Here is a 27152-nt window from a genome sequence, read left to right on the forward strand (position 1 = left end):
CAAAATAATCCTCTTTTTGGCGTTAAAAACCTGCTCATAAATCCCTTCGCTTTGATTCGTTCCACGAGCTGTGGTGTGTAGTTTTTCGCAGCACCATGGTCTGCCATGGTTTAATCGCAGCCTTCGTCCCCTGGTGTCTAATGTACACATTAGTAAATCTGTAATTATTTCTCCCGTATCACCGGTCCACTCAATTTACCATCTTCTGATAATTCACCATCTGTCTGTTCCCAGGCACTGCAAAAACGGCTGAACCGATTGCAACCATTTTTGGGGTGTGTAATCCTGGGACCCCTTGGAGTAAAATAAGCATAAATATAATAACATGACCCCCTTGACGGCTCCCGTAGGGAGCGGGTGCTTCGAGTAGTCAATTCATTGATCCCGTAATGGCGGCCCACAGATGCCACACTTTCACCTCTTGTTATCGTATCTATTAACAACTTGTTTTATTTTTTGCAAGACGTCATAACTTTTCTCTGCCTTTTGGCACAATAAATTTTGTCCATCGTTTTAATTTGGGTGCCATTATTAACTCTTGTTTGGCTACCAGATTTTGTAGATGTAGTATTACAGGATCTCGAATGTCATTTCCTGTTCAATGATGATTCATTCGGTAGGCTGGTCTGATTACTGCAATTACCGGAACATAAGAAACAAAAAAGGCTCATAATGGGAGGTAATCGTACACTCGGACGCAAACAATGACTCATCTCAGCTTAAAAACCGCAACTGGATGGAATTAAATTCAGCAATAACTAAATCAGAACACAATCGGTTAACCGCGATTGGTTGAAACCCATGATATTTGAACGTTTACTGTATAACACAATACATTGATTAATTATGCAACTTTTGTAGCCAAGTCACAGATTATTCTCAACTCAAGGATGCTTCGACAGTATGTCAATACAATATTCAAACATGTCAATCAAAAGATACAATTATCAAAAACATGTTTGAGATAATTGAAAGCCTACCATTATTAACATTAATCCAAGGATGATGGAGGAGTTTAATAAGGACAAAAGGAGACATCAGCATATTTTTCATGTATTGCAAAGAAGTGTGTAGAAAACAGACGATTCAACATCGTGTATGGAATTTAAGCTTAACATCCCAGCAACATGAGTAGGAATATGAAACGGGCTTGTCCATTGTGTTTACAGCAGCTGACACCTTGCTGGGATCTTTTCACCCAGTTTAAGACCTTTTTCACAGGGTTTGAAAAGCAACCGCTAAATCATATCCACTTATAATTGAGCTTAATTTATGCTCTCATAACAGGTACACAGCAAAACAATGTTTTCTTATCATGTGATTAATCAAGGTTTAGTCAAGTCAAGTTTTAATAGATTCGTGAAGTTACAACAAGCATATATTTAAAGTTGCATTCAAAGCAAGACGAATATACCCAGGCAGCATTAAATAAGCAATAGTTAGAGCAACAATGATCATCCCAAACATCACAAAGGTAAAAGCGGGTTTACTAGGGCTATCATGTTTTCACTAGATGTTGCACTTGTGTTGCTCTCGGAAGCAGAATCCCACAAATCAGAATTTCTCTCGCTGGGTGCTTTTCCTTCTGTTTTCTTGCCTGCCAGTCAAAAAAGTGTAGATATTCAGATGTCACTGAAATGCATTGTCATTTCTGGCAGTCATATGAAATGTTGTTATCCAAGTAACATACAAAATGGCATTAGTGAAGTTGCCAACTGTACAATGCATACTTTGTAAACACTTTAACATCCAATAATGCTAATAGAAGGGTCCCCAGCCTAACGTCCATCCAAACCAACAGTTTATTGTCAGGTCGAGAATGAAACACAGAATAAACAGCTAAAAGACAAGTGTGCTACCTCTGCACTATCCTATCGAAACGAGGAAACCTGCCATGTCAAAAATAATTTTCTTGCAATGTAATCAAATGTACACTTTTGTATTTGATAATGGAGGCTCATAAAAGAGCTAAATTTAACTATGATAGCAAAATCGTCGAATCAGAATGAAGAAAATAAGATTGAAAGGGGAAGGGTTGCGTCAAAAAACAATTGGGCACTGTAGTGAAGTGAAGATAACATGGACTGGTGTCAAAAAGCTGATTGGTTCAAATCCAAATGAAGGCTGCGATAGTTAGTATTTGCTTTTTAAACTCTGGGAAACAAGGTTTGTTCAAGAGAAATACAATGAAGCAATCAGTGTTTCAGGGAGTCAGCTGACTCCAGATGCCCGAAAGACGATTTCAGAGATGTCAAAATTATGCCAAAGAAAATATGCAGTGTGTGTGTATCATGGGACACCAGATGTGTATCATGGGACAAAGAAAATATGGGACACCATCAAATCCATCAACATTGTGTGTGTGTGTGTGTGTGTATCATTGCTTTTTATCGACATATGTGGTGGGTTTCAGAAGGGAGAACAGAGTCCTCCCAGGGCTTGAAGTATCCACCTCTGTTTTAGAAAGGGGTCACGATTCATAGATCAAGCTGTGAAGTTTTGTTGTTTTCACAGTTTTGCTTGGAGGGTTATTTTCAGAATCATCCAAGAGCCCCGGACAGCTTTCAACTGTAGTTTGTTTGGAGTACAGTGATATTTCCAAGTATGGTGTGTGTATGTGTGTGTGCGTGTGTGTCTGCACATATACTGGATATCAATCAAAACCAACCAGAAAATGCAGGAAGCCTGCGACAGGTTGAATCGCTCAAACTCTCGATATTACAGTGGATGTTGCGATGCTAAATGAGCAGGATAAAAGAGAGGGAAATAATAAATTCAACATGAAGTTGAAAAAAAATTTCATATAAATATACAAGTGAGCAATTATAACATTGTGTTGTTAGCAATTGCAACCAAATAGCTCGAGCTAGCACAGGAAGAAAATCTCCATGTCGTAAAATTATAATCAGGAAAATCAGGTACAAGGAAATCTAACACGTGGAGGTCATTCAGGCCATCATTCCTGCGCAAATACCACACCAACCCATCTGCACAAGATCCAAGGTAGAAAATGAAATTTTTTGAATTAATTAATTAATTATTATAATATATATTTTAAACTTTTTGTATTTTTTTTCTCTTCCCCTCAGGGGAGGGACATGGGCTTTGTTAAAACGTACATCAACCACACAACACCCCATTGACAAGACCCCCACCAACAGCACTCCATACACATACACACAATCATCCATCAATGCTCAAACTACCGAAAAGTCCCATCAACATCCCTATACCCCTCTGTCTTCAGAACTCCCAGGAACCTACCTGATTCTAATTTAAACTTATCTACTTTTTCTCCTACCACTACCTTTCCAGGTCGGTCATTCCATACATTAACTACTCTGAGTGAAACATCCCTGCCTTACTACCGTCTTAACTCCCCTCTTCTTAATTCTCAGGCTATGGCCCCTGGTCCTATCACTGTCTACTCTGTTTAATAATTCATCTTCACTTATTTTATCTTTACCTTTCATTATCTCAAACATCTCAATCATATCTCCTCATAACCACCTCCTTTCTAGAACCCCCATTGGCTGTTATGCCAGGTGGCCATTTGGGATAATCGCAAGGTATAAAAAAATACTCCAATGGCTCATTGTCTCAAACAGCTTCTGACAGACCAGCATTGCACCGATCTTATCGTGGCAGGTTGTTCGCACTAACAGGTGAAAGGGTGAAAGGCAAATTACTGGAACCTCAAAATCAGTTGCTTCGGGCAGATGGGGCTCATTTTCCTTGGTAGGTACCTCATCTAGAAGGAAACTGAATTTAAATCTTGGGGTTCAGGTTTTGAAACCAAATACGAAGGGTTAAATGAGGTAGAGGTAGCAATCCATCTTGAAGGAGCTTCCCTTTAAATACATGAACCTGTGAGTCACCCTTCGGCAAGGTGTACGACCCAAGTTTAGTCTCTCGATCAAGGTTACGTGAAGCCATGGGAGGAGGCAGTGGATAGCCATGCAGACAACTGGCATATATTTCAAGTAATGCCACCATGGCCTTGATGCAAAGGAGAGGATTCTCTTATGGAGAAGAATGGCTCGGTTCAACCATCCACACAAATGGCTACTGAGGAAGAGCAAAGTGTTTGATGAGTTGGACTGACAGATATGATGGGGTTGGATCAAACCCACAAAGAAAACGAATTGCTGAGGTTGCCAGAATGGAAAGTCAAACTCTAAGCTTCCCAAAAGTCTACAGAATTAAGACATGAAATGTAAAGTCAATGAACCAGAGAAAGTTAGACGTAATAAAAAGAGATGGAGAGAACAAGAACTGAAATTGTCAGCATAGTGAACTTAAATGGACTGGTTTGGGGCAGTTTCACTCTGACGACTTTAAAGTTTTCTTTTCTGGTCACGGAACTTATGAAAAAAATGGAATAGCAGCGATTTGCAATTCGAAGATGGCACAGTCTCTACTCGGATACAATCCATTAAATGATAAGTTAATATCAGTGAGATTAAAAGGACATTCAATGAACACCATCATCATGCAGATATACTGTACACCCAAATTCTGCAGCAAAATAAGAAAATGCAGAGGAATTTTTTGGAAAGATGGAGTCGTTAGGAGAACAGGTGCCTAAAGGAGATGTTTTAATGATGGGAGACTGGAATGTAAAAACTGGAGAAGCTGGAACACAGCGATTGCTGGAAAGCGCAGACTTGGTATCCAGAGCCCATGTGCGCGAATGCTATAATTCTGTGGAGAGAATTGTACACATGGACTTTACCTCATTGGAATCAAAGAAATCAGATTGACTATATTCTAATCAATATATTGTAGGGAGTGTGGGGAGATGACTTGCGATTGTAGCCTGTACACCTGGAAGAGTGCAAGTGGTTTAAACACTGACCCCTGCCAGAGGGAGGGGGTATTGAGGATGGGAAACAATGTCAATTCTGAAGAAAAAAAATCCTATCGCTCTTGGAAGGACCTCATAGTGACTACCATGAAAAACAGGTAAAAACTCGTTTTACAGAGCTGGAATTGGATGACAGAATGCCAGACGAATTGTGGCAAGAGCTTGAAGACATTGTTAAAGAAGAGTAATGGCAGAAAAACTGTGTGGAGTTCAATGTGGGTCGTGAGCATCTTGCATCGTCGTAAACCGTTAGAAGGGAACTTCACAGGGTGGGATACCATGGCCGGGTCGCTCTGCACAAACCGCTCATTACACCTGGCAATTCAGGTTTGTGGGTCCAGTGGTGCGAGGAGCATAGGCAATGGACTGGCGAGCAGTGGAGGAATACGATATGATCTGATGAGTTGTCCTTCGCCATGTTCTTGACTAATGGACGTGTGCATGTGTGGTGACAGGCCAGGGAGCTCTCCAGCCCCGAGTACCTGGCCCCAACAGTAAAAGGTTCTGGCGGTTCCTAATGGCATGGGGTATGTTTTCCTGGCATGGCATGAGTCCATTCATTCCATTGGAAGCAGAGTTGATGCAGCGTACTACATTTCCGTCCTGCACGATCATCTGCATCCTGATGCAGCATTTCTTCCCTGTTGGGAAGGGTGTCTTTCACGATGACAATGCTCCAGTCCACAGGGCATGTGTTGTCACCAGATCATGAGGATGAAGTTACCCATCTTTCATGGCCCTCGTAATTGCTGAATCTCAATCCCATGGAGCATTTGTAGGACTGTCTGGGGAGGCGCCTACGACAGAGGTTTCCACCTCCATCAAACCAATGTGAATTGGAGGACTTCCTTGTGGAAGAATGGTGCCACATTCTTGCAGAACAGATCCAGACCCTTGATGACTCCATGCCAGGTCATATCCATGCCGTCCTGGATGCACGTAGTGGCCCAAAACCCTACTAAGTGATATTCTGTTGGTGTTTCATTTTTTTTTGTCCACTACCTCTGTATTAATACTGGCAGGGTATGCTTACACATTGTAAGCAAAAACGAATCATGTCTCTGATCGCTCACCTGCATTCATTTTTTTCATTTATTTATATTTTCATGCACGGATGCTTTCCAATGGTTCTGTGTTTTCCCAGTGTATCGGCTACGATGTCTGTTGGCACACAAAATTTCAGCTTTCTACGTCACCCAGCAGTGAGTGGTTAGAATAAGCTTTATATATTAGATAAATAAATTTCAATTACTTATCTGTAACACTGTAATTATGACATTGCTTCAGTTGGGAAGGGTGTCTGGCAGAATCCTCCAAAAATATTGAAATGATACTAAAATCAATTTGAATGTGTAAACAGTTTGGTATCACTCAATTTTAAGATATGCAAATTCACCAATATAAATGAGATCTCGACAAGCAAGTCTCATCCTGAACAAATTGTCATTTCAATGCCAATTGTCATAATCAGTTATTCATCTGTAGTTGAATGGGTGAACGAGCTAGATTTTTGTTCTTCCTCTTGCTATAATTTCAAAACATGACCAACTCCACCTTGATGAAATTTATACTTCTGAGTGAGTGTGATTCATAGCACTGAAGCTAAACAGTTACACACAGCCCTGTGTTATGAAAACATAGAATAACGAAGTCGTACATGAAAACATGATATTCAGAGGATGAATTTGTCAGAGACTCTTACAATGCGAGAATTCTCCAGAAGCCGTGGCCACGATGCAGGATGCTGCTTTTCAAGGGAAATGGTGATGTGCAGCGTGCGGATGCAACAAGTTGATTTAGCCTCCCGTACAGGAGCAAAGAGCTGAAGCTTCAGAGTATAACAGATGTTGGCAGAACAAGCACTGCACAAAAACAACCATGATTAACCATATGATCAGTTCAACCAGTATCATCGACAAACGATGCATCCCATCAGAGATGACAACTCATAAATTAATTCAAAAAAACCATGGATTCAAGTGTTTGAATAAAAAAATAAAAAAATAGGATTAATCCAGCTCACAAAACCCTAAGTTTCTTCACTGATCAATATTAAACCAGCAGGTGGGTGAACTTAAAACTTGAGTTTATATTAAAGCCAAGGCACAAGCTGTCAACACTCAAACATGGCAACAAAACACAACAAAATAAAGCAACTGATGGCTCGCTCTTCCTCTTCCCCATCCTCTCTCAACATAAGGTACGGTATTCTTGAAGAGATAACATTCGTGAATGTCCCTCTCAATACAAACCGCTTACAATTGCGAGTACCAGAAGCATGTTGAACTTCATCGATCTTTCTACACAAGTTAAAGTTGAATGACAACATTATAACTTGTTATATTTTTACTTTGCTCCACATTTAGAATAAGCATCTTGACTCAACCAACATGATGCAGTTAAGAATCAAAAACAATTTGTTCCGCTTTGAATCACAGGAGTTCAAACGTTAACATCACACTGTTCCAATACACCACCCAACAGATATTCATAAATCATTTGTGACAATGTTCACGTCATACATTAAAAAAGTTGATATTGCATGTGACTAAACGATCAAAAATCCCTCAAGTTTTTTATTTCATGTAAATGAACCAGGATGGGCTGAAAGGATACAACTTGATTTCAACACTGGAACTAAATAGAGCATGATGGAAAACAACACTGGAACATGATGGAATTTTTTCACTTCATTTCCTTCATTGAAAAAACAAAATAAAAACTCCAGTAAACTGATAATGGTGTTTAGCTATTGTCATAATTTATATGGAAGGCATGTCTGAGATCTTGAAAGCATCATATTTTCCTCGCCAATCAGACACCGACAAATGCAAAACATTAATATTTACGCAACAATGGCTGAGGAATTCACTGAACTTGCATTTGCTGCTTCACAGCATATTTACTTTTTCCACAAGCCTGTAAAGAGAATGTGACGATTACCAGAACTCATAATCCCCAGGGAGTAAGAGTGGGAGGAAGTGTGGGGGTGGGGGTGGGAAATCGCATGACTTGAACACAGATAGTGAGAGGTAAGTGAGGCAATAATAAGGAGAAAATGGTCACTTATTGGTCTCACAATCATGTGAGTGTCTCTCTTCCTTCTCTTCTCCAGAAGAACCTGGAACAATTGGCCTGCATTTCAGCCCCATGAGGAAGGCCAGTAAGTGGTTGAAATGTCAGACCTGAGCCATGCAATTGTGCGAGACCAAATTTGTTGCTGCTGCTTTTTTTTGTGAATCATGAACAAAATTATTTGCAATTTACAACTAATTTTTTGTAACTACAACTATTTATTTGATTAACAAGATAAATTTTCAGGACATTGACTGAAAATTTCGTTGACTCAAAAGCAGTGTTTTGTGGATCTATGGAGAGAGCCATTTTAGATGATGTATAATTCAGCAAAACAGATGAAATAACTTGTATGAAGCATGAAATGATGAACACGACATGGCATGTTGAATGCCCCTAACAACTCTTCCTGAGTGATATGTGACATCAGATTAGCTCGTTAGTAACTCTGAAGTAATTAGTTTACGGGAATCCTCAAGCAGTCTATTGTGCTGCAATGCACTTGTTAATCCCCTAGCTTATTTCGCTGCAATGGTGATGTATATTTTTAGAAGTTTAGATAAAAGGATTTCAAAGCAAACCAATGTATTATATCCAAATAATTTTAATTCTTCGATCCAAATAATTGTGATTCAGAACAACAACAACAAAAAATACGTTCATTGGTGTGTATACGTTCATTACGACCCCCAACCCCAACTCCTTCCAAATTTCCAGTTTTTCCTTTTTGAGAGCTTGCTTCAATATCCACTTTGTCCAGCCAGTGTGTCCTCCCTTACCCCTCATTCTACCCCACATCACTTATTTGTCCAAGTCTCTCTCTCTGTTTTGTCCTTCAACCCTGCTGTTGGAGTTTCCCCACTCTTTCTACTGTTCCTTTTGTTCTGTTGCATCCTCATATGTTCAGTGTTCAAGCTATTCCACGAACCTTCACTCAGTATACAAAAGGGAAAAGAAAAAAGTTCCCGTGGATAATACGTACCCCACATTTTTATCAGATATTTTTGGGAAAAAACGCAGCTTGTAGATCAGTGATTCTTGGACTCAAAAACTACATTTTTCATCTCATCTACAACTACTCCTCCTCCTATACTATTTTTACATCATTTTCCATGAGGTGCCTGTCTGCATTGTGGAAAATTGTCAATGTGATCTCAATTCATAAGAATGGTGTCAAAACAAATGGACACTCTAAAGCCTTCTCCCCATCAGAAGTGAAATAAAGAATTGATAAGTAAAGCAGCCATCGACTCATCTTTTCTCCAACTCTTTGATCTCTGACTGTCAGTTTTTTTCAGCCGAGGTCACTCCATTTTTGACACGTTTCTTTTTTAGCAGCAATGAATGGATGCCATCGATCTCAAACAAGAGATCGGAGCTCTTTGACTGTCTGGCACCATGCTCAGATTTCCAAAGTGTCATAGAATGGCAATATGCACTACCTCCTACACTGGCTATCAAAATTCTACACTGACACCAACTATTACCTCCTACATTGATTTCTTGTAGCAATCCTAGATTTATTTCAAGGAGTTCCTGTATGCATGCAAGCAGCCAATTAGTTTGGATTTAATACTATCTCATGCTGTACCTCGAGAGGTCAGTGATGCTCATGGCAGTATTCTGGGAGTAAACCTCTTCTTGAAATCCTGTACATCAATGGCAAGTTTTTATTGTTTGGAAAATCCATTATATTACTTTGCATGCACACTTCACTCCACTTTGTGGAAGGGTTCCACACATTTCCGCCAGGCAGACTGTGGCAGCATCCCTCTCCACCGACCAGGAGAAAATAAGCAACTGGTCATCGACCGAGAACATGTATTTTCATGAATAGAGACCCATATTGTCACTTTATCACCCCCATAAGGCCGAGCAGGCAAGTCTCCCAATTTATTTTGATGGTATGCCTCTGGGGGAGGAACACTTTCTGGTGCTATTGGGCCTATCAGCAATAACCCATCTTGGGCCGATGATACTGCATCTACCTCCAAAACTGGCCGCCACATTGGAATAATTCTCCACAGTGCCAAGCCCTTCCTTTTCCATTCTCTGTGAACAAAGGTGGACAAAGCCTTCATCCAGTGCAATGGAATTGGGTTTTAACTGTGGATAGGCACTGCTGCTTCCGATCTTATCCCCTTTACAAGGCCTTGGAATCCAACTCTCATTTTGTCATTGAAATCAAGCTTCCAAAAGCCAAGTCTCAGTGTTTACTTCTTACTACCCAAAAGCAGGTTGGTAGACTTGGTGTTTATTTTTTAAACAGGTCCTTTCTAGTCTTGAAAGTAACTCCTCCCCTCACATCTGTGATTTGACAGACTTGACCCAAGCCTCAGCAGTGGTGTTTTAAGTCATATTAAGACCTCCATCCTCCACAATTAATATTCCACAACATCTCCTCCTTAACCCATCAAGTACCTATGCTTGCATATTCCACTCTGTAAACAGCTCATATTTGTCTGTATGATCACCTCTGAGGTCCATGAAAAGGTTCCAGACTGCTTCTGCAGATGGGCATCCTTCAGCTCTGAGGTTCCTCCCAAAGGTCCCAGGATGCCCCTTTCTGGTGATTTTAACTGCCAACATGTCAGCTGGGTGGGCTTCTTGAGCTTCTCCACCTCAACATCAGTCACAAACTCTTGCGGGCAAACCATATATCCAAGCTCAACTATCTCACAGCCCAGCGTAGAAAATCTGAACTTCCCCACAAAGAAGCCGAAGAAGAATGCCTGCTGCTCTCCAATCGCAGACAAGTTCGTAGTTGTTTTTCTAACCACCTCAATTCTCGTCTTCCTACCTTTCCTCTTTGAATAGCCTGAGCCTTTCCCATATGCTCAAGGATTCACACGTTCTACTAGCAACCCTATTTTTTAAACTCCTGAAATCAGGACTTACTGCTCACCTCCACTACTTTGTTCCATTTTTCTCTCATTTGTGTGGGAATTGCCTTCCGGAGGCAATTCAATTGTACTCTGTCCCACCCATGGCTTCAAGGTTGCGGTGCACTCTCCACGTCCATCCCTACCTGAGATCTCATCTACCCCGATTAACCCTCCCCTATTCTCACAGGTTACTATGTTTCTTCAATCTTTTTCCTTCACCATTCACTCATTCCATCCCTTACTTGTTACCGTCACCTGTTGTCCTATATTCTGAACATTGCTTTTGTTCCTTTGTCACATTACCTTCGTGTTCTTCCATGAGCTTTGACTTTGTATACAAATTTTTTTTTTCTCAGTGATCATAAAAATCAACACTAATTGCAATCATAAGAACTTCAAAAGCTTACCTCAATGTGACACAATCTTCCTCAATGTCAAACAAAAAATCTTTTGCCTCACAAATCATCACGGTTAGAATAATCTTGTCAGTTTGCTGGTGCCACAAAACCTCGGGGCAGCATCTGAGGAAAGAAAAGTCACCATTGGTAACAAAATATAACAGATTGAAGCAGTGGGTAGCTCAGTTTGTGGCATACTAATCATTGAGCTGTCAAATTTAGATTTTACCCCAAACAGGTGGATGTAATGATTTAACCACTACACCCCTATCCCATACACCCCCTAGCCCCCACATCAAACACCAACACCATCATTTAATACAGTGGCATCAAGGGATGGTCTACACCATATCATACTGGCCTTTGAATGATGAATAAAAACCAGGTGTCCCATTTGTGTTTGGGTTATTTATGTTGAAGACCCCACAATATCTTTCAAATATATCTTTCAAAGGGGGCCATAGCCTTCCAGCTGTCTGCACAAGTTATGTCGAGAGATGAAATAGAGTATGGTGTGTAAGTCGGCGATAAAAGGATGTCGATGTTAACCTTAAAGCCGGCATGTTATGGAAAAACTGTTGTTTGTCACTTGCGGTCTGCTGCGACCCCGCCATTTATTTGTGAAAAACGAATAAGTAAAAGCAACACAGAAGGCATCATTTTTTTAAATGGCAACCCTCCAAACACAGTGAATCCAAATTCTCTGTCATGAAACATATTCAAATATGAAACAAAAACATTCCATACAGAAAATTGCTATTGTGTGATTTTTCACCGCCCTGGCTAAGAACACGTTTTGATCATTAGTTCATAATGATATACTGACAAGTTGACTAACACAATATGGCTTGTGCCAGTGGAATTACAATAATATTGCACTTATGAAACTTCTTTTATGACCAAAACATCTGAAAAAAAACACAAAAAAAGCATTGTCTGGCAGCAAGGGTCTAATAATACCCCTCACTTATTTTTTATATGCCTCCACTGACGAAGTTGCCAGTGGCATTATGTTTTCGGGTTGTCCATCCGTCCGTCCGTCTGTCCATGTTAATTTTCTCTGTTTTCTCTGCAACTGCTTATCCCATTGATATTAAATTTGCACCAAAGGTGCGACTACTCATGCAGAATGTTTTAATGATAATTTGACGTCATAGGTCACGTGGTGTGGCAGAAATGTTGGAAACAAAAAAAAAGGAAAAACTTTGGACATCCGCATCTCCAAAACTGCTCCATGGGAAATAATTGAAACTTGGCATTTGTGAAGCACTCCCAATGGGAACCAAATGTGATTTTTTGACGACGTCATCAGTGGCTTTGTTATGACATCATAATTGCATGCGTCAAATGCTTTATCCGATCAGTATGAAAAATTTTCAAGGTCATCTAGGGCGAAATTGTAAAGGGTAGGGGGAGGGGGGATTGATGACATCATCGGTCATCTGGTACAGCACATATATATATATATATATATATATATATATATATATATATAAAATATATATATATATATATATATATATATATATATATATATATATATATATATATATATATATATATATATATATATATATATATATATATATATATTAAACATTAAAAAAACCTTCAAAAATGTTCTCCAAAATTGCTGAACAGATTGAGGTGAAACTTTCCAGGTATGATCACTTATCCACGAGGAACAAAAAGTTCTCCACCTATGACATCATGAGTCATGTTTTGGCAGCTATGATTTTTTTGAAAAATAAACCATTAAAAACCTTCTTCTCCAGAATGACTTGACAGATCATGGGAAAACTTCACCCACATGTTCCCCAAGCCAGCGTGTTCACAAATGGGACACCAGGGTGTTCACAAATAATTAATAGGTCACATGGTTTGGCAGCCATATTAGTTTGAATGAAAATCTTGAAAAAAATATTTTTTATCTTGAACTGCTTCATCAATCAATGTGAAACATCACAGTTATGATCTCGTCGTCATGGGTAATACATGTGTTAAATTTCAACCTGATTGGATGCATGGTCTGGCAGCCAGAATTATGTCATATTTTGAATGTGGATTCAGGGATTTAAATCAAACTTGGTGCAAGTACGTATAATGATGTAATAATGTGGGCGGAGGCATATCTGGTGACGTCACGACATTAAAAAAAAAAATTGAGCTGTCAAAGGCCTTGCAAAAGTTTTGATACACAGAATTGGACTAAATAATGACACACCTGTCCATTTAGTTGTTTTGCACTTGTATCCACAGTCAGTACAGATTGCGTAGTTTGAAGTATGCTCTTTGTAGACATTTTTGTAACATTTCTCACACGCCATCTGTGATTTCCTGTCCCTTGTCCAAGGGTACTTGTAATGACGACGCTTGGCGGGTCTCTCCATGGCCGGTTGTGGTTCATTTATCTCGTACCCCAGAGCAATGAGACCACGCTTAGCTCCTTTCTGAATAGCTTGTGGTTCAGCCAACTCGACTTCGATCTGATTGCTGATCAAATGATTACCAAGTTCACTCAAGAATGCTCAACATCTCCTGGAATTGTTCGGGAGATATTCAAGAAACTTTGTTGTCCACACAATCAGAGCAGTAAGAGCAGTAACATCTATCATGTTGAAGAAGATAGCCATGAGCCAGCATATAAGCTTACATTTGCAGGTGTACAGTGTGACCAAATGGTGCAAGTTATCAACTCCACCCTTTGTTTTATTGCAGTTCAACACTATTTCAGGCTTGTGTTTGGGATTATCTTCTTCAGGCACATCATTGTCAGGATGAAGGGTTGAGAGACAGGTGATGGTTTTGTTTTTCTTTGGAACACATGACAATTGTAAGGTTTCCACGAAATCCAAATGTTAACGACTCCACTTCATGAAGAGGACTATTTTGCATTTGAGGTAGGATGTCAGGTTCATTGCTTCTCAGAGTCCCTGCCAGTGTGGTATTTTGCTGCAGAAGTTCAATTGCTAATGGAATACTGGTGAAGAAAGTGTCCGTGGTTACATTTCTGCCTGTTTTGTACCAAGGGGATCTGAGATCCTTCACCACCCTTGTACCCTGGTTCACCTCTCAGGCTCCAGAGGTTTACCAAAGTACACCTGGCAAGTCAGCGGATAGCGTCTTTAACTGTCGCAGGTACATCAAATATTGAGCGTTCATTGGGTGCTGCCTCATCCAATCAGAATACCGGTGAAGTGGAACCCACAACTGTAATGGCTGCTACGGGTGTTAAATGTTTCATTTGTGGTTTTTTAAAAACACCCACGTGTAAAATGTCCGGCACGAGAGGCTGTGTGTCATAAGTGCCAGAAAAAGGGTCATTTTGCTAAGGTGTGCCGTAGTACTTCATCAGTAGCTAATGGTGCTTGTGCAACTTCTTCTGATCAGGCAACGCTAGCGGCTGTGTCTTCTGCCGCTGCCCCAGGGGTGTTATCAAAGGCGGTTGTGAGGGTCACGCTCAATGGAGTGGAATTGGATGGCCTTATTGATAGTGGTAGTTCAGAAAGTTTTATCCATCCCGACCTCAAGTGCCATTCCTTAAGTGTACATCACACCCAAGGCAATGTTTCCATGGCATCCACTTCCTTCACCGCTCAGACATCAGGGTTCTGTCGAGTCAATATCAAAGTAAACGGTCGGTGCTACCAAGATGTGCGTCTGTCCATACTCCCTCAGCTGTGTTCAGATATAGTTTGGGGCCAGGATTTTCAGGGACTGCATGATAGTGTTACACTGACATATGGAGGTAGTTTGCCTCCTCTTGTTATCTGTGGACTCAGTACACTGTGTGTTGACCCTCCAGAACTGTTTGCCAACTTGACAGCTGATTGTTATCCTGTTGCTGCTCGATCACGCCGGTACTCTCCCGATGATTGTAAATTCATTGAAAAGGAAATTCAAAGGATGTTGAAGGAAGGTATTATAGAGCCCAGTAACTCCTCTTGGCGTGCACAGGTTGTTGTCGTTAAGAACGAAACTCACAAGAAACGCTTAGCCGTGGACTATTCAGAAACTATCAACAAATTTACACTTCTTGACGGGTATCCTCTGCCTCGTATAGATGACACTGTTAACAAGATTGCTCAATACCGTGTTTTTAGTACGATTGACCTCCGTAGTGCGTATCATCAAATCCCCATCAGAAATGAAGATAAGCCATACACCGCGTTTGAGGCCTGTGGACGCCTTTATCAGTTTGCTCGGGTTCCCTTTGGCGTCACCAATGGAGTGGCTTGCTTCCAACGTATCGTGGATTCATTCATCCAAGAAGAAGAACTGGTTGGAACATTTGCTTACTTAGACAACATTACTATTTGCGGCATGACTCAGGAAGAGCATGATGCTAATCTCACGAAATTTCTTGAGGCTGCGAAGAGAAAGAATATAACTTACAATGAAGACAAATGCATCTTTTCAACTAACAGGCTCAGTATTCTCGGATATGTGGTGGAAGGAGGGGAAATGCGCCCGGATCCTGAACGACTCCGACCCTTGCAGGACTTGCCTGTGCCTCGGGACATGAAATCGCTCCGACGCATCCTTGGCTTCTTTGCCTATTATTCACAGTGGATATATGACTACTCAAGCAAGATCCGCCCACTGTGTGCCACTACTACATTTCCCATGACAAGGGAAGCAGAAGCGGCTTTCCATCTACTGAAGCAAGATATTGAAGGTTCAGTGGTGAGGGCGATTGACGAATCCGTACCCTTCGAAGTTGAGATTGATGCTTCGGATGTAGCAATTGCTGCAGTCCTCACCCAGGCAAGACGTCCGGTAGCCTTCTTTTCCCGAACCCTTCAGGGACCCGAATGTCGTCATGCTTCTATTGAGAAGGAGGCCCAGGCTATTATTGAAACAGTTCGCCACTGGAGACAGTATTTGACAGGCAGACATTTTACTATAAAGAGAGATCAACGACCAGTGAGCTATATGTTTGATAAGCAGCATAAAAATAAGATAAAGAATGAAAAGTTCATGCGTTGGAGGATGGAATTATCTTGCTATGATTTTGACATTGTGTATCATCCTGGTCGAGAAAACATTCCCTCTGATACATTCTCCAGGTCTTATTGTGGGATGGCATGCCACGATCGACATTCACTGTTTAACCTCCACGAAGCCTTGTGCCACCCAGGGGTTACCCGCTTATACCATTTTGTGAAATCTAAGAATATGCCATACTCTGTCGAGGATGTCCGGCAGGTTGTTGGATCTTGTAGAATATGCGCAGAACGCAAGCCCAAGTTTCACCAACCAGATAAGACTCGACTCATAAAAGCTACTCAGCCATTTGAGCGTCTCAATATAGATTTCAAGGGGCCTCTTCCGAGTACAGATAAGAATCAGTATTTTCTTAACATTGTGGACGAATATTCACGGTTTCCTTTTGTATTTCCTTGTGCCGACATGACCACTTCCACGGTTATCAAGTGCCTCTGTCAGCTGTTCGCTATTTTCGGAATGCCGGCTTACATTCATTCGGACCGGGGACCCTCCTTCATGAGCAAGGAATTACAAGACTTCCTTGCCAGTAGGGGGATCGCTGGTAGCAGAACTACTAGCTATAATCCTCAAGGGAATGGCCAAGTGGAGAGGTTCAATCGTACCATTTGGAAGGCAATCACAACGGCTCTAAAATCCCGTAATCTACCCATCAAATGCTTGCAGACTGTTCTGCCTGATGCTCTCCACTCAATTCGTTCACTGTTGTCTACAGCAACCAATGCTACCCCTCATGAAAGACTTCTGAACTATTCTCGTCGTTCTTCCTCGGGAGCCTCGGTGCCTACTTGGCTCTGCAATCCTGGGCCAGTCCTGCTGAAGCGTCACGTACGCAAGAATAAAACTGATCCCCTTGTGGATGAAGTCGACCTCCTCCAAGCAGGACCCCACTATGCCCATATTCGCGACCCAGATGGCAGGGAAACTACGGTCTCTGTTAGACACTTAGCCCCAATTGGAACCCCATCCAAGAGTGAACCCCAAATTCTACCTCAGGCTTCTGAAGAAAATGTAATTCCCCAGGGTAGTCCCCAAGACGCACCCTGCTCAGAGGGGGATGATCTCGTTCCTGCAACTCCACAGCAATCAGATGCTGTGGATAACCCTCCAGTGCCAAGAAGATCCGGTCGCACCATTCGTCCTCCCATTAGACTACATTTATAGAGATAGATATCTCGGAAGGGGGTGAATGTTGTGATAATAAAGTGCCGTACTGTAATTGGTGGCAACGGTAATTGGGCGGATGTGGCAGCACTGTATAAGAAGGTCAATGGCTGGTGTTGACACGTATGCCACGTACTCCGTGGAAAGTCATGCTGGAACAGTAATTTTCTTTTTTTTTGTATACCTTGGTCGAGGCTCGTATGAGAGCTAACACACAACTCACAGCAAGGAGGTATGAGACAAGAGGGGCGGGAGTGGAAGGGACAAAACAGTGGGGAACAGACACATTAGGTGAACTGTGGAAGGGAGAGGGATGGGGATGGGACGGGGAACATGGCGAAGAGAAGATGGACATTTCAGGGACTTTCAGGAAGGAAAGCAGGAGAAATGAAGGAAGTGGGCTTTGGTGGATTATCGGGGGTAGAAAAGATCGAGGATTTGGATGGGGGAAGATAAGAGGTGGTGGTGAACAGCTGTTTTGAAAGCCTGGAGGGAAGAGTAGGATTGAACAGAGTGAGGAAGTTTATTCCAAAGGCGGGAAAAAAGAGGAATGAAAGAGTGAAGATGAGCAGTGATTCGTGATTTTGGTAGTTTTACCAGAAGGGGGTTGTTGGCGGACCTTGAGCGCCCTGTGGAAATGTGGTGGGGACAAATCGCAGAGAGAGCAGGGGGGGCAAGGCTGGAGAGGAGTCGGTAGAAGACAGAAAGACCACCGACCAACCTGCGGTGATTGAGTGAGAGGCCCAAAGACTCAGCTTCATAGCGGGAGATGCCGATGATCTTGAATGCCCTGGTTTCGACAGCGTGAAGCCGAGAAAGGTGGGAGGCAGGAGCACCAGCCCAGAGGGGAGAGCAGTACTCCATCAGGCTACGGACAAAAGCTTTGTAAGTGGTCAGGAGCTCAAGAGGGCCGAGGAAGGTCTTAGCACGACGGAGGATTTTCAGTCGGCGACTGGCTTTTGAGGCGAGGTTGGAAATGTGACTTTCCCAGGAAAGGTCATGGCAGATAGTGAGACCTAGAAGCTTGAAAGAAAAGACTTCTTCCAGAGGATTGTTGAGAAAGTGGATGGGGGGGTTTTGTAAACGGTCCTTTCGAAGAGACATAGTGAGAGTGTGAGATAATGGTATGTTATATACTATATTAGGAATAATGTACTCTGAGGAATGTAATTGGTATTAGAGTATGGAGTTTAATTTCGTTATTATGTGATACGTATGTGGTATTTGCCTTCAGTATTATGTGTACTAGTTATTGTATTTTGTTATTCTTACCCGATGTATATTTATGTTGTTGTAGATATGCGTATGGGTTTAGTGAGAATAAAGCCGATCGAAAAGGTCTATTGTTGATTACTACAACAGGCAGGGCAGCAATAAACATGTCCCAAATGTCTGTGATGGCCACAAGTTTATCATCATCTTCCCTCTGCATTTTACATATTTTGGTTGTCAAATCTGAGTTCGCAAAACATTTGTTGGAACCTTTGAGACGCATTGTTGCCCTGAACATAGGTCTGCCAATTCTAAGAGACCTGTTCACAGTTGCTCTGGAACACACCTGGAAGAAGCAATAGTTCCACAAATTATTTCAGCTCGACATCAGTGACAGGTTTCAAAATTTTTGGTGGCTGGTCAGCATGAATTTCAGATTACCGAAAATAAAAAAATCACTTAATTTTGCTTGGGGTCTGGTGAGACCCAAGTCGTCAGGGAATATTGTTTCTAACTTCCATCACTTATCAGTCCAAAATCGTTTCACACAAAAACTGTTCATATTGTCAGGTGAAATGAGACAATACCATGGGAGGATATCACAGAAGGAGAAAATTGACAAAACATTAGTTACAGAAAAATCAAGAATAGCACCTTGCTATCCCCACAGACCCCATGTGCCAGCATAAAGGTGAAGTCGAGATAAGGCTGATGGTAAGAATGGGGTTAGTACAAAGAAGATAAGTTATCAGAATAAGATACTCTCAAACAGTCCAAAAAAACCTCAACTTATAAATTTTTCAGCACAGCATCCAGGTTTTTTTTTTGTATACATTGTCGAGGCTCGTGTGAGAGCGAACACACAACGCACAGCAAGGGGGGCATGAGATGAGGGGTGGGAGTGGGAAGGTCAAAACAGTGGGGAACAGAGACATTAGGAGTTCTGTGGAAGGAAGAGGGATGGGGCGGGGAACATGGGGAATACAAGATGAACATTACAGGGACTTTCAGGAAGGAAAGCAGGGAATTTGAAGATGGTGGGTTTGGGATTATTGAGTTTATTGGGTGGATTATTGAGGGTAGAAAAGATCGAGGATTTGGATGGGGGATGATAAGAGGTGATGGTGAACAACTGTTTTGAAGGCCTGAAGAAAAGAGTGGGATTGAATAGAGTGAGGGAGTTTATTCCAAAGGCGGGGAAAAAGAGGAATGAAAGAGTGAAGGTGAGCAGCGATTCGTGATTTTGGTAGTTTTACCAGAAGGGACCTTGAGCGCCCTGTTGGCGGACCTTGAGCGCCCTGTGGAAATGTGGTGGGGACAAATTGCAGAGAGAGCAGGGGGGCTAGGCTGGAGAGGAGACGGTAGAAGAGAGAAAGACCACCGACCAGCCTGCGGTGAGAGAGTGAGAGGCCCAAAGACTCAGCCTCATTGCGGGAGATGCCAATGATCCGAAATGCCTTGGTTTCCACAGCGTGAAGCCGAGAAAGGTGGGAGTCAGGCGCACCAGCCCAGAGGGGAGAGCAGTACTCCATCAGGCTGCGGACGAAAGCTTTGTCAGTGGTCAGGAGCTCAGGTGAGCCGAGGAAGGACTTTGCATGAAGGAGGATTCCCAGTCGGAGACTGGCTTTGGAGGCCAGGTTTGAAATGTGGCTTTCTCAGGAAAGGTCATGGCAGATAGTGAGACCCAGAAGCTTGAAAGAAAGGACTTCTTGAGGAGGATTGTTGAGAAAGTGGAAGCGGGGGTTTTCTAAACGGTCCTTTTGGAGAGACATAGTGAGAGTGTGAGATTTGTCCGGATTGAAAGACATGTTCCACGTGTTGGACCAGTTTGTGATTTTACCCAGATCTGCAGTGAGCGAAGAAGCTGCTGCTTGTCGGTCTGAGGGATGACCGATGGTACTGCAGAGGGTGGAGTCATCAGCAAAGAGATATAGAGTCGGGAGTCGGAGGGATCATTGATAAAAACCAGAAAAAGAACAGGGCCCAGAACGCTACCTTGAGGAACTCCAGCCTGGACAGGAATAGGGGATGACAGAACTCCATTTCGGGCCACACGTTGACTTCGACAGGAGAGGAAGTCTGCGAGCCATGAGTGGAGATGGCATTGAATACCATAGGAAGAGAGTTTGGTGAGCAGGGCACGGTGCCAGATTGTGTCAAAAGCACGTGATATGTCCAGGGATACGGTTCGGATTTCATGTCTGGCATTGAGGACCTCCATCCATTGTTGGGAGAGCAAAAGCAGCATATCCAGGGTAGAGTGACCTTGTCTGAAACCAAATTGCTGATTGGAAATCAAGCCATAGGAGAAGAGGAAGGATTTAATGTCTGAGCAATGATGGATTCCATATCCTTGCTGATGATTGGGAGAAAGCTGATTGGTCTGTAGTTGAAGGGATCTGTTTTTGCACCTTTTTTATGCAGGGCGGTAATGTTTGCTGATTTCCAAGCAGATGGCAGATGACCTTGAGCAAATGAGAGGGTGAATAGAACAGAGAGAGGGTGAGCAAGAGCAGAAGAACAGTTTTTTAGGACACGTGGGCTGATGCCATCTGGACCGGTTGCAGAAACTGGGTCGAGGTTTGACAGCAAGCTCTCCACTTTGTCAGGAGAAAAGGACACAGAGTCCAGGGACAGTTGGGTGCAACTGGGTAAGGTGGGTAGAGAAAGCGATGGGTTTTGGACACAAGATTTAGCTGCAAACACCGAGTTTAGGCATTCAGCCTTTTCACGAGCGGTATCAGCAGTGCGGCCATTCGAGGTAAGGGAAGGGATGGAGGGGGGATATACACCAGAAACAGATTTGATTAGATGCCACCAGGATTTTGAGGAGGGAGAGAGGTTTGAAAGTTCAGACTTGAGCTTTAAAGATGTTGTTTTCTGGCTCTCCTGAGGGTAGATACACACTTGTTCCGAGCTTTGTGGAAGGAACTGAGATTACCCTCAGTTGGGTTTGCTTTCCATGAGGCAAAAGCAAGTCGTTTTAGGACAACTGCCTCGCCACAAGCTTCTGTGAACCAAGGGCGGGAGGAAGGGTAGGACAACTGAAGACGAGAGGGGATAAATCTGTGCATGAGGGAGAGCAAGTTTCTACAATTGGGAAGGAATTTTTTTTCTTCCTAAATGCTATGGACTTATATATTGAAAAAGGCATTTATTGGACAATTGGGAGAATCTTGTGATGAGAACATTTTGAAAGTCCTGCCGAAGTAAATTATGAAACTAAAGTAACTGGGTGGGTGTGGGTAAAGCACAAGTGTGAGCAGCAAAATGGCCTCCTCCTAAGGAGGAGCTAAGTAATAACATTCACAATTTTAAGTGCATTATTGTAAATACTCTGATAACCATTCTAAAGGCAACTACATTTCAAGCAACATAATGCAATATCAACAAGTAAAAGCCAGATCAAAGGGAAGGGAAATAAGGAGGCTTTGACAGAAATCTTACCTTATTTTGATCTGTGATAAATCTGGAAAACAAAAGTTGAGCTTAGTGATAAGAATGACTATTCCACCCAAAATACACTCTTCCTGCAAACATTTCCCACATTACATCACAATACCATAGTTCCGCAAAGGATTTATACTTAAGAATTGTCGCTGATCATCATGTTCGTTCAACTCAGGGAAGAAATCAACTCAAACAGTTTAACAAAACTTTGTCGAACGATTTCCCCAAGATTTAAACTCGGCTTTAAAAGTAGTTGAGCAATTGGGTTTTGAACCTGAACAAACAAATTGATTGATTGATTGATAAAACGTTGGTATCTCTTAATTTTGTATCAAATCTTCCTGAACATTAACAAAACTCCTCAAACATCTTTTGTACCCCTGCTCAAAATACTATTCCACAGCATTCATGCAATGACATCACCATAATCCTCAAGGCAATCAAGAGATGTTCGCTTGAGGTTCGGAAGCAGTAAATAATTAGAGGGTGTCAATTCTCTTGAATATGAAGGAGGAGGAAAGATTGAGTTGAATGGCTGTCAAATATTGCTGGTAGAAGTAATTCCATGACTTGTTAGCACTTAGTGAAGTCAGATAGAGGTTGGCATTGTATACACACATTGGCTTCTTAAAGTATTCACACCCCTTGACTTTTGTCACATTTTGTTGTGTTACAGCCTGAATTTAGAATGGATTAACTTTAAATTTATTTGTCACCGATCAAAAAATAGCCCATAATGACAAAGTGAAAACATGTTTTTAGAATTTTATACAAATTGATTAAAAAAGAAAAGATGAAATGTCTTGTATCAATAAGTAGTCAACCCCCTGAGTCAGTGCTTGGAAGAAGCAGCCTTTCGCAGCGATTACAGCTTCAAGTCTTCTTGGGTATGTCTGCATCAGCCTTTTACATCTGGATTTGGGGATTTTCTCCCATTCTTTGCAGATTTGCTTACGCTCTGTCAAGTTGGATGGGATCATCATTGAACAGCAATCTTCAAGTTTTTCCACAGATTCTCAATGGGATTCAAGTCTGGGCTTTGGCTGGGCCACTCAAGGACTTTCACATGCTTGTTCTGAAGCCATTCCAGTGTTGCTTTGGCTGTATGTTTGGGGTCATTGTCATGTTGGAATGTAAATCTTTGCCGCAGGTCTAAGGTCTTTTGCACTCTGAAGCAGGTTCTACTCAAGGATTTGTCTGTATTTTGCTCCATTCATTGTTCTCTCTGTCCTTACAAGTTTCCCAGTTCCTGCTGTTGAAAAACATCCCCATAGCATGATGATGCCACCACCATGCTTCAGGGTGGAGATGGTGTTAAATGGGTGATGAGCTGTACTCTGTTTCGGCCAGACGTAGCGCTTTACATTCAGGCCAGAGTTAAATTTTCATCTCATCAGATCAGAGAATCTTTTGCTTCATGTCCTCAGAGTCTTTCATGTGCCCTTTTGCAAACTCCAGGCATGCTGTCATGTGCCTTTTTCTCAGGAGTGGCTTCTGTCTGGCAACTCTCCCATAAAGCCTAGATTTGTGAAGTGCTCGAGATTGTTGTCCTTCTGGCAGGTTCTCCCATCTCAACCAAGGAATTCTGCAGTTCTGTCAGAGTGGTCATGGGGTTCTTTGTCACCTCCCTGACCACCTCCTTCTTGACAAGTTGCTCAGTTTGACTGGACAGCCAGCTCTAGGAAGCATCTGGGTAGTTCCAAATTCTTTCCATTTCCTAATGATGGAGCTCACTGTGCTCTTGGGAACTTTCAACACTCCACAAATAGTTTTATACCCTTCCCCAGATCTATGCCTCCTTATAATTCTATCTCAGAGTTCTAGGGACAGTTCTTTGGACTTCATGGTAGAGTTTCTGCTCTGATATGCACAGTCAACTGTGGGACCTCATATAGAGAGGTGTTTGTTTTTTCTAAATCATGTCCATTCTACTAAATTGGCCACAGGTGGACTCCAATGAAGTTGTAGAGACATCTTAAGGATGATCAAAGGAAAATGAATGCACCTGAACTCAAGTTGGAGTGTCATAGCAAAAGGGTTGAATAGTTATTGACACAAGACATTTCAGCTATAATTAAATTTTAATTAACTTGCAAAAAATTCTGACAGCATGTTTTCACTTTGTCATTATGGGGCATGTTGTGTAGACCATTACCAAAGAATTGAAATTTCATCCATTTAAAAATTCAGGCTGCAGCACAACAAAATGTGACAGAGGTCAAGGAGTGTGAATACTTTATGAAGGCACTGTGGATGCATGCTTGCATTTGCAATGGCCATGAATTAAGAGGGTAAACTCTGTATACAGGGAATTAAGAGGGTAAACTCTGCATGCACAAGCATGTATGCTCTGTGTATTAAAAAAAAATTCAAATGTAACTTGCCAACTGGGATGTTCCACAGTGACTTCTGGTTGCATTCCATCATAATCTGCAATATATCCAGGTTCAGCGGCAGAAATCTGTTTGCAAGTGTTGAAATAAGATATTACACTTGTTAATGATGATGCAAAGGCACAAGACATGGACAGGAAAAAAAACAATGAAACTGATAATTACCTCTGCCACCAAAGGTGGACGGAGGTTATGTTTTCACCCCTGGTTGGCTGTCTGTGAGCTGGATATCTCAAAAAGTTATGGACGGGCTATGACCAAACATGGTTGATGAGTTTGGTAGGTGATAATAACAAGCCAATTAGATTTTGGTTCAGGTCTGTATGCAGATCCGGCCTATCATTGGGATACAAAACAAACTGTTCGGTCTGGTGGAGGTATGCACTCTACCGAGTGCCGTTCTGGTTACCTTCACCACCGAAGGTAGACGGAGGTTATGTTGATGAATGTAATGACAAATTACACTGTATAACAGGATTTCTTTGAGGAAGTGCACTTTCCTTTGAATTGTCTATTCTAAGGCCAATTGTCGACCTCACTACAAAGTGTCTGATCGGAGATTCACAGGCATAGTGTCGCATCACAATTGCCTTTCATTGATGACACACGTTAAGCTGGGGAGCTGTTGGCGAACATTGATAAATGATCCCCCGTTAAAAATCTCAGTGCCTTTTGCAAAGGATAGTTAATCATCACTTGCAACCTTGTTAATCGTTTTCAAATTCATGCCTGAGTGAGCAGGGGAACTGCGTAGGCACACCTCAGCAATGATGCAACTCACGGACCAAATTTGTATTCCAATCCCATCCCATGCAATGAGCAGGCCAAATTTATATTCAGTTCAATATGCATTTACATAAGGAATAATACAAATGCAGTACTTATAAAGCAAAATGAAAGTTTGAAGATTAAGCAATATGATCATTTTATGCTCTGCAATGACACTTTTATGGTTTCTCAATTCGGACATGGGTACCACTTGCCTGGCTACAGTTGCACGAGCCTGCTCCTCAAACGTTGGCACCAAATCCTCAACTCTCGTAAACAACTGCTTCAATGCCATGAGTGCCAATTTCACTGCCTGAATACAAATCACTCCCAAGTTAGAACCGTTAATATTGCATGGTCTGTGTGCTCAAGTAGGACAGATTCTTCAATTGTAAATAGGCAAATGTTAGGTTAAATTGATAGTTTTTTTTATGTGTACTAAGAGAGGTGGTATGGTGACTGATGGACAATAGCATTGGGCTAAGATTGTGAATTGTATGCACCTTCCTGTCAGGCAAGGTCAGACAGGAATGGGAGGTAAGTGAGCACAGAACTATATAGCGCTTCGTGCATGGACCAGTAATCCTTCTCCCCCTGCAGGCCATGGTTTGATAAAAAAAAAATCGAGCGATGTCGGTCCAGCGGCAGGCCCACCACACTGGAACAGGTGGTTAATGGCACTAAGGAAGTCGGTGTGCTATTGGCGGTAAAGCCAAGTTGGGCAGTGCGAACATCCACCCCCAAAACACCGGGCCAGCCAATCACTGGGCTGGGCATGTCATTCTGCACTGGATATGTCCTAAGTTTCATTGTCTTTCCTCCCCACCACCCCCACCCTCTTCCCTCCCCCTCCTCAACTCCCAGGTGTGATCAACACAATGGACTAAACCAAAATAAGCCAAGCTTGAGCGGCACAAAAAGCTTGGAAAAAAAACAATACAATATTAAAAGCTAACACAAATGACCTGGAGCAGTATAGTATGAAATGCACATGAGATTAACGACAGTCCAACGTGTTGTTTGCCCTTTGTTTTCCTTTATATTTCAGCGATTCTAAATTCTGCAAAAGCTAATTGAACATAATGTTTAACTCACTGGTTCCCTAATTTATACATTACATTATAGTGAAATTCTGCATTTTGAGTCACCGTATAACAAGGAAAGTATGTATAATTCAGCCTTCTGAAGACAGTGATGAAAAAAAAACAAGAGAGACGAAGTAACAACGAACATTTACAATACCCCTGGGTACCTCTAACTCTCAACGAAATAGCAGGGATACTTATGGCCTTGTATAACTTCTCCTCAACCACATAATGTTTGTATGTGGCATGTGCAATCCAATCATTGATGACGACTCCATTACAGTGCCTTCAGAACGTATTCACACCCCTTGACTTTCATCATATTTTATTGTGTTATAGCCTGAATTTAAAATGGATTGTATTGAAATTTTTTGTCACTGATCTACACAAAATACACCATATCATGACAAAGTGAAAACAACTTTTAAGAATTTTTTCACAAATAAATAAAAAACTAAAAGCTGAAATGTCGTGTGTCGAAAAGTATTCAACCCCAATGCGATAACACTCCAAATTGAGCTCAGGTGCATCCATTTTCTTTTGATCATCCTTGAGATGTCTCTACAACTTGATTTCAGTTCACCTATGTCTAATTCATTTGACTGGAGATGATTTAGAAATAAACACACCTTTCTATGTAAGGTCCCACAGTTGATAATCCATGTCGGAGCAGAAACTCTACCATGAAGTCCAAGGAACTGTTCGTAGAACTCCAAATAGAATTATGAGGAGGCATAGCCAAGAAAGACCTTGGTGAGCGATGTGAGCAAGAACCCCATGACCACTCTGACAGAACTACAGAGTAGCTTGGCTGAGATGGGAGAACCTGCCGGAAGGACAACAATCTC

At 41.9% G+C, this 27152-nt stretch overlaps 1 protein-coding gene across 1 annotated transcript in view; it reads right to left on the reverse strand.

Annotated features, from left to right (window-relative positions):
* Positions 1–997: 997 nt before the first annotated feature.
* The window catches only part of LOC147035231 (uncharacterized), a 326073-nt gene continuing 299918 nt past the window's right edge, over positions 998–27152 (reverse strand). Inside the window, exons 33-39 of the mRNA XM_085895787.1 lie at positions 25435–25532; positions 24443–24519; positions 22056–22077; positions 11235–11348; positions 6570–6729; positions 2669–2738; positions 998–1597 (exon numbers count right to left, since the gene is read on the reverse strand). Of these exons, the coding sequence (XP_085751913.1) occupies positions 1467–1597; positions 2669–2738; positions 6570–6729; positions 11235–11348; positions 22056–22077; positions 24443–24519; positions 25435–25532 (672 nt within the window). The 3' untranslated portion in view covers positions 998–1466. The remainder of the gene's footprint in view (positions 1598–2668; positions 2739–6569; positions 6730–11234; positions 11349–22055; positions 22078–24442; positions 24520–25434; positions 25533–27152) is intronic.

Source organism: Eptatretus burgeri, chromosome 1 (genome assembly GCF_056783735.1).
Source record: "Eptatretus burgeri isolate ZD-2024b chromosome 1, Ebu_testis_v1, whole genome shotgun sequence".
NCBI lineage: Eukaryota > Metazoa > Chordata > Myxini > Myxiniformes > Myxinidae > Eptatretus > Eptatretus burgeri.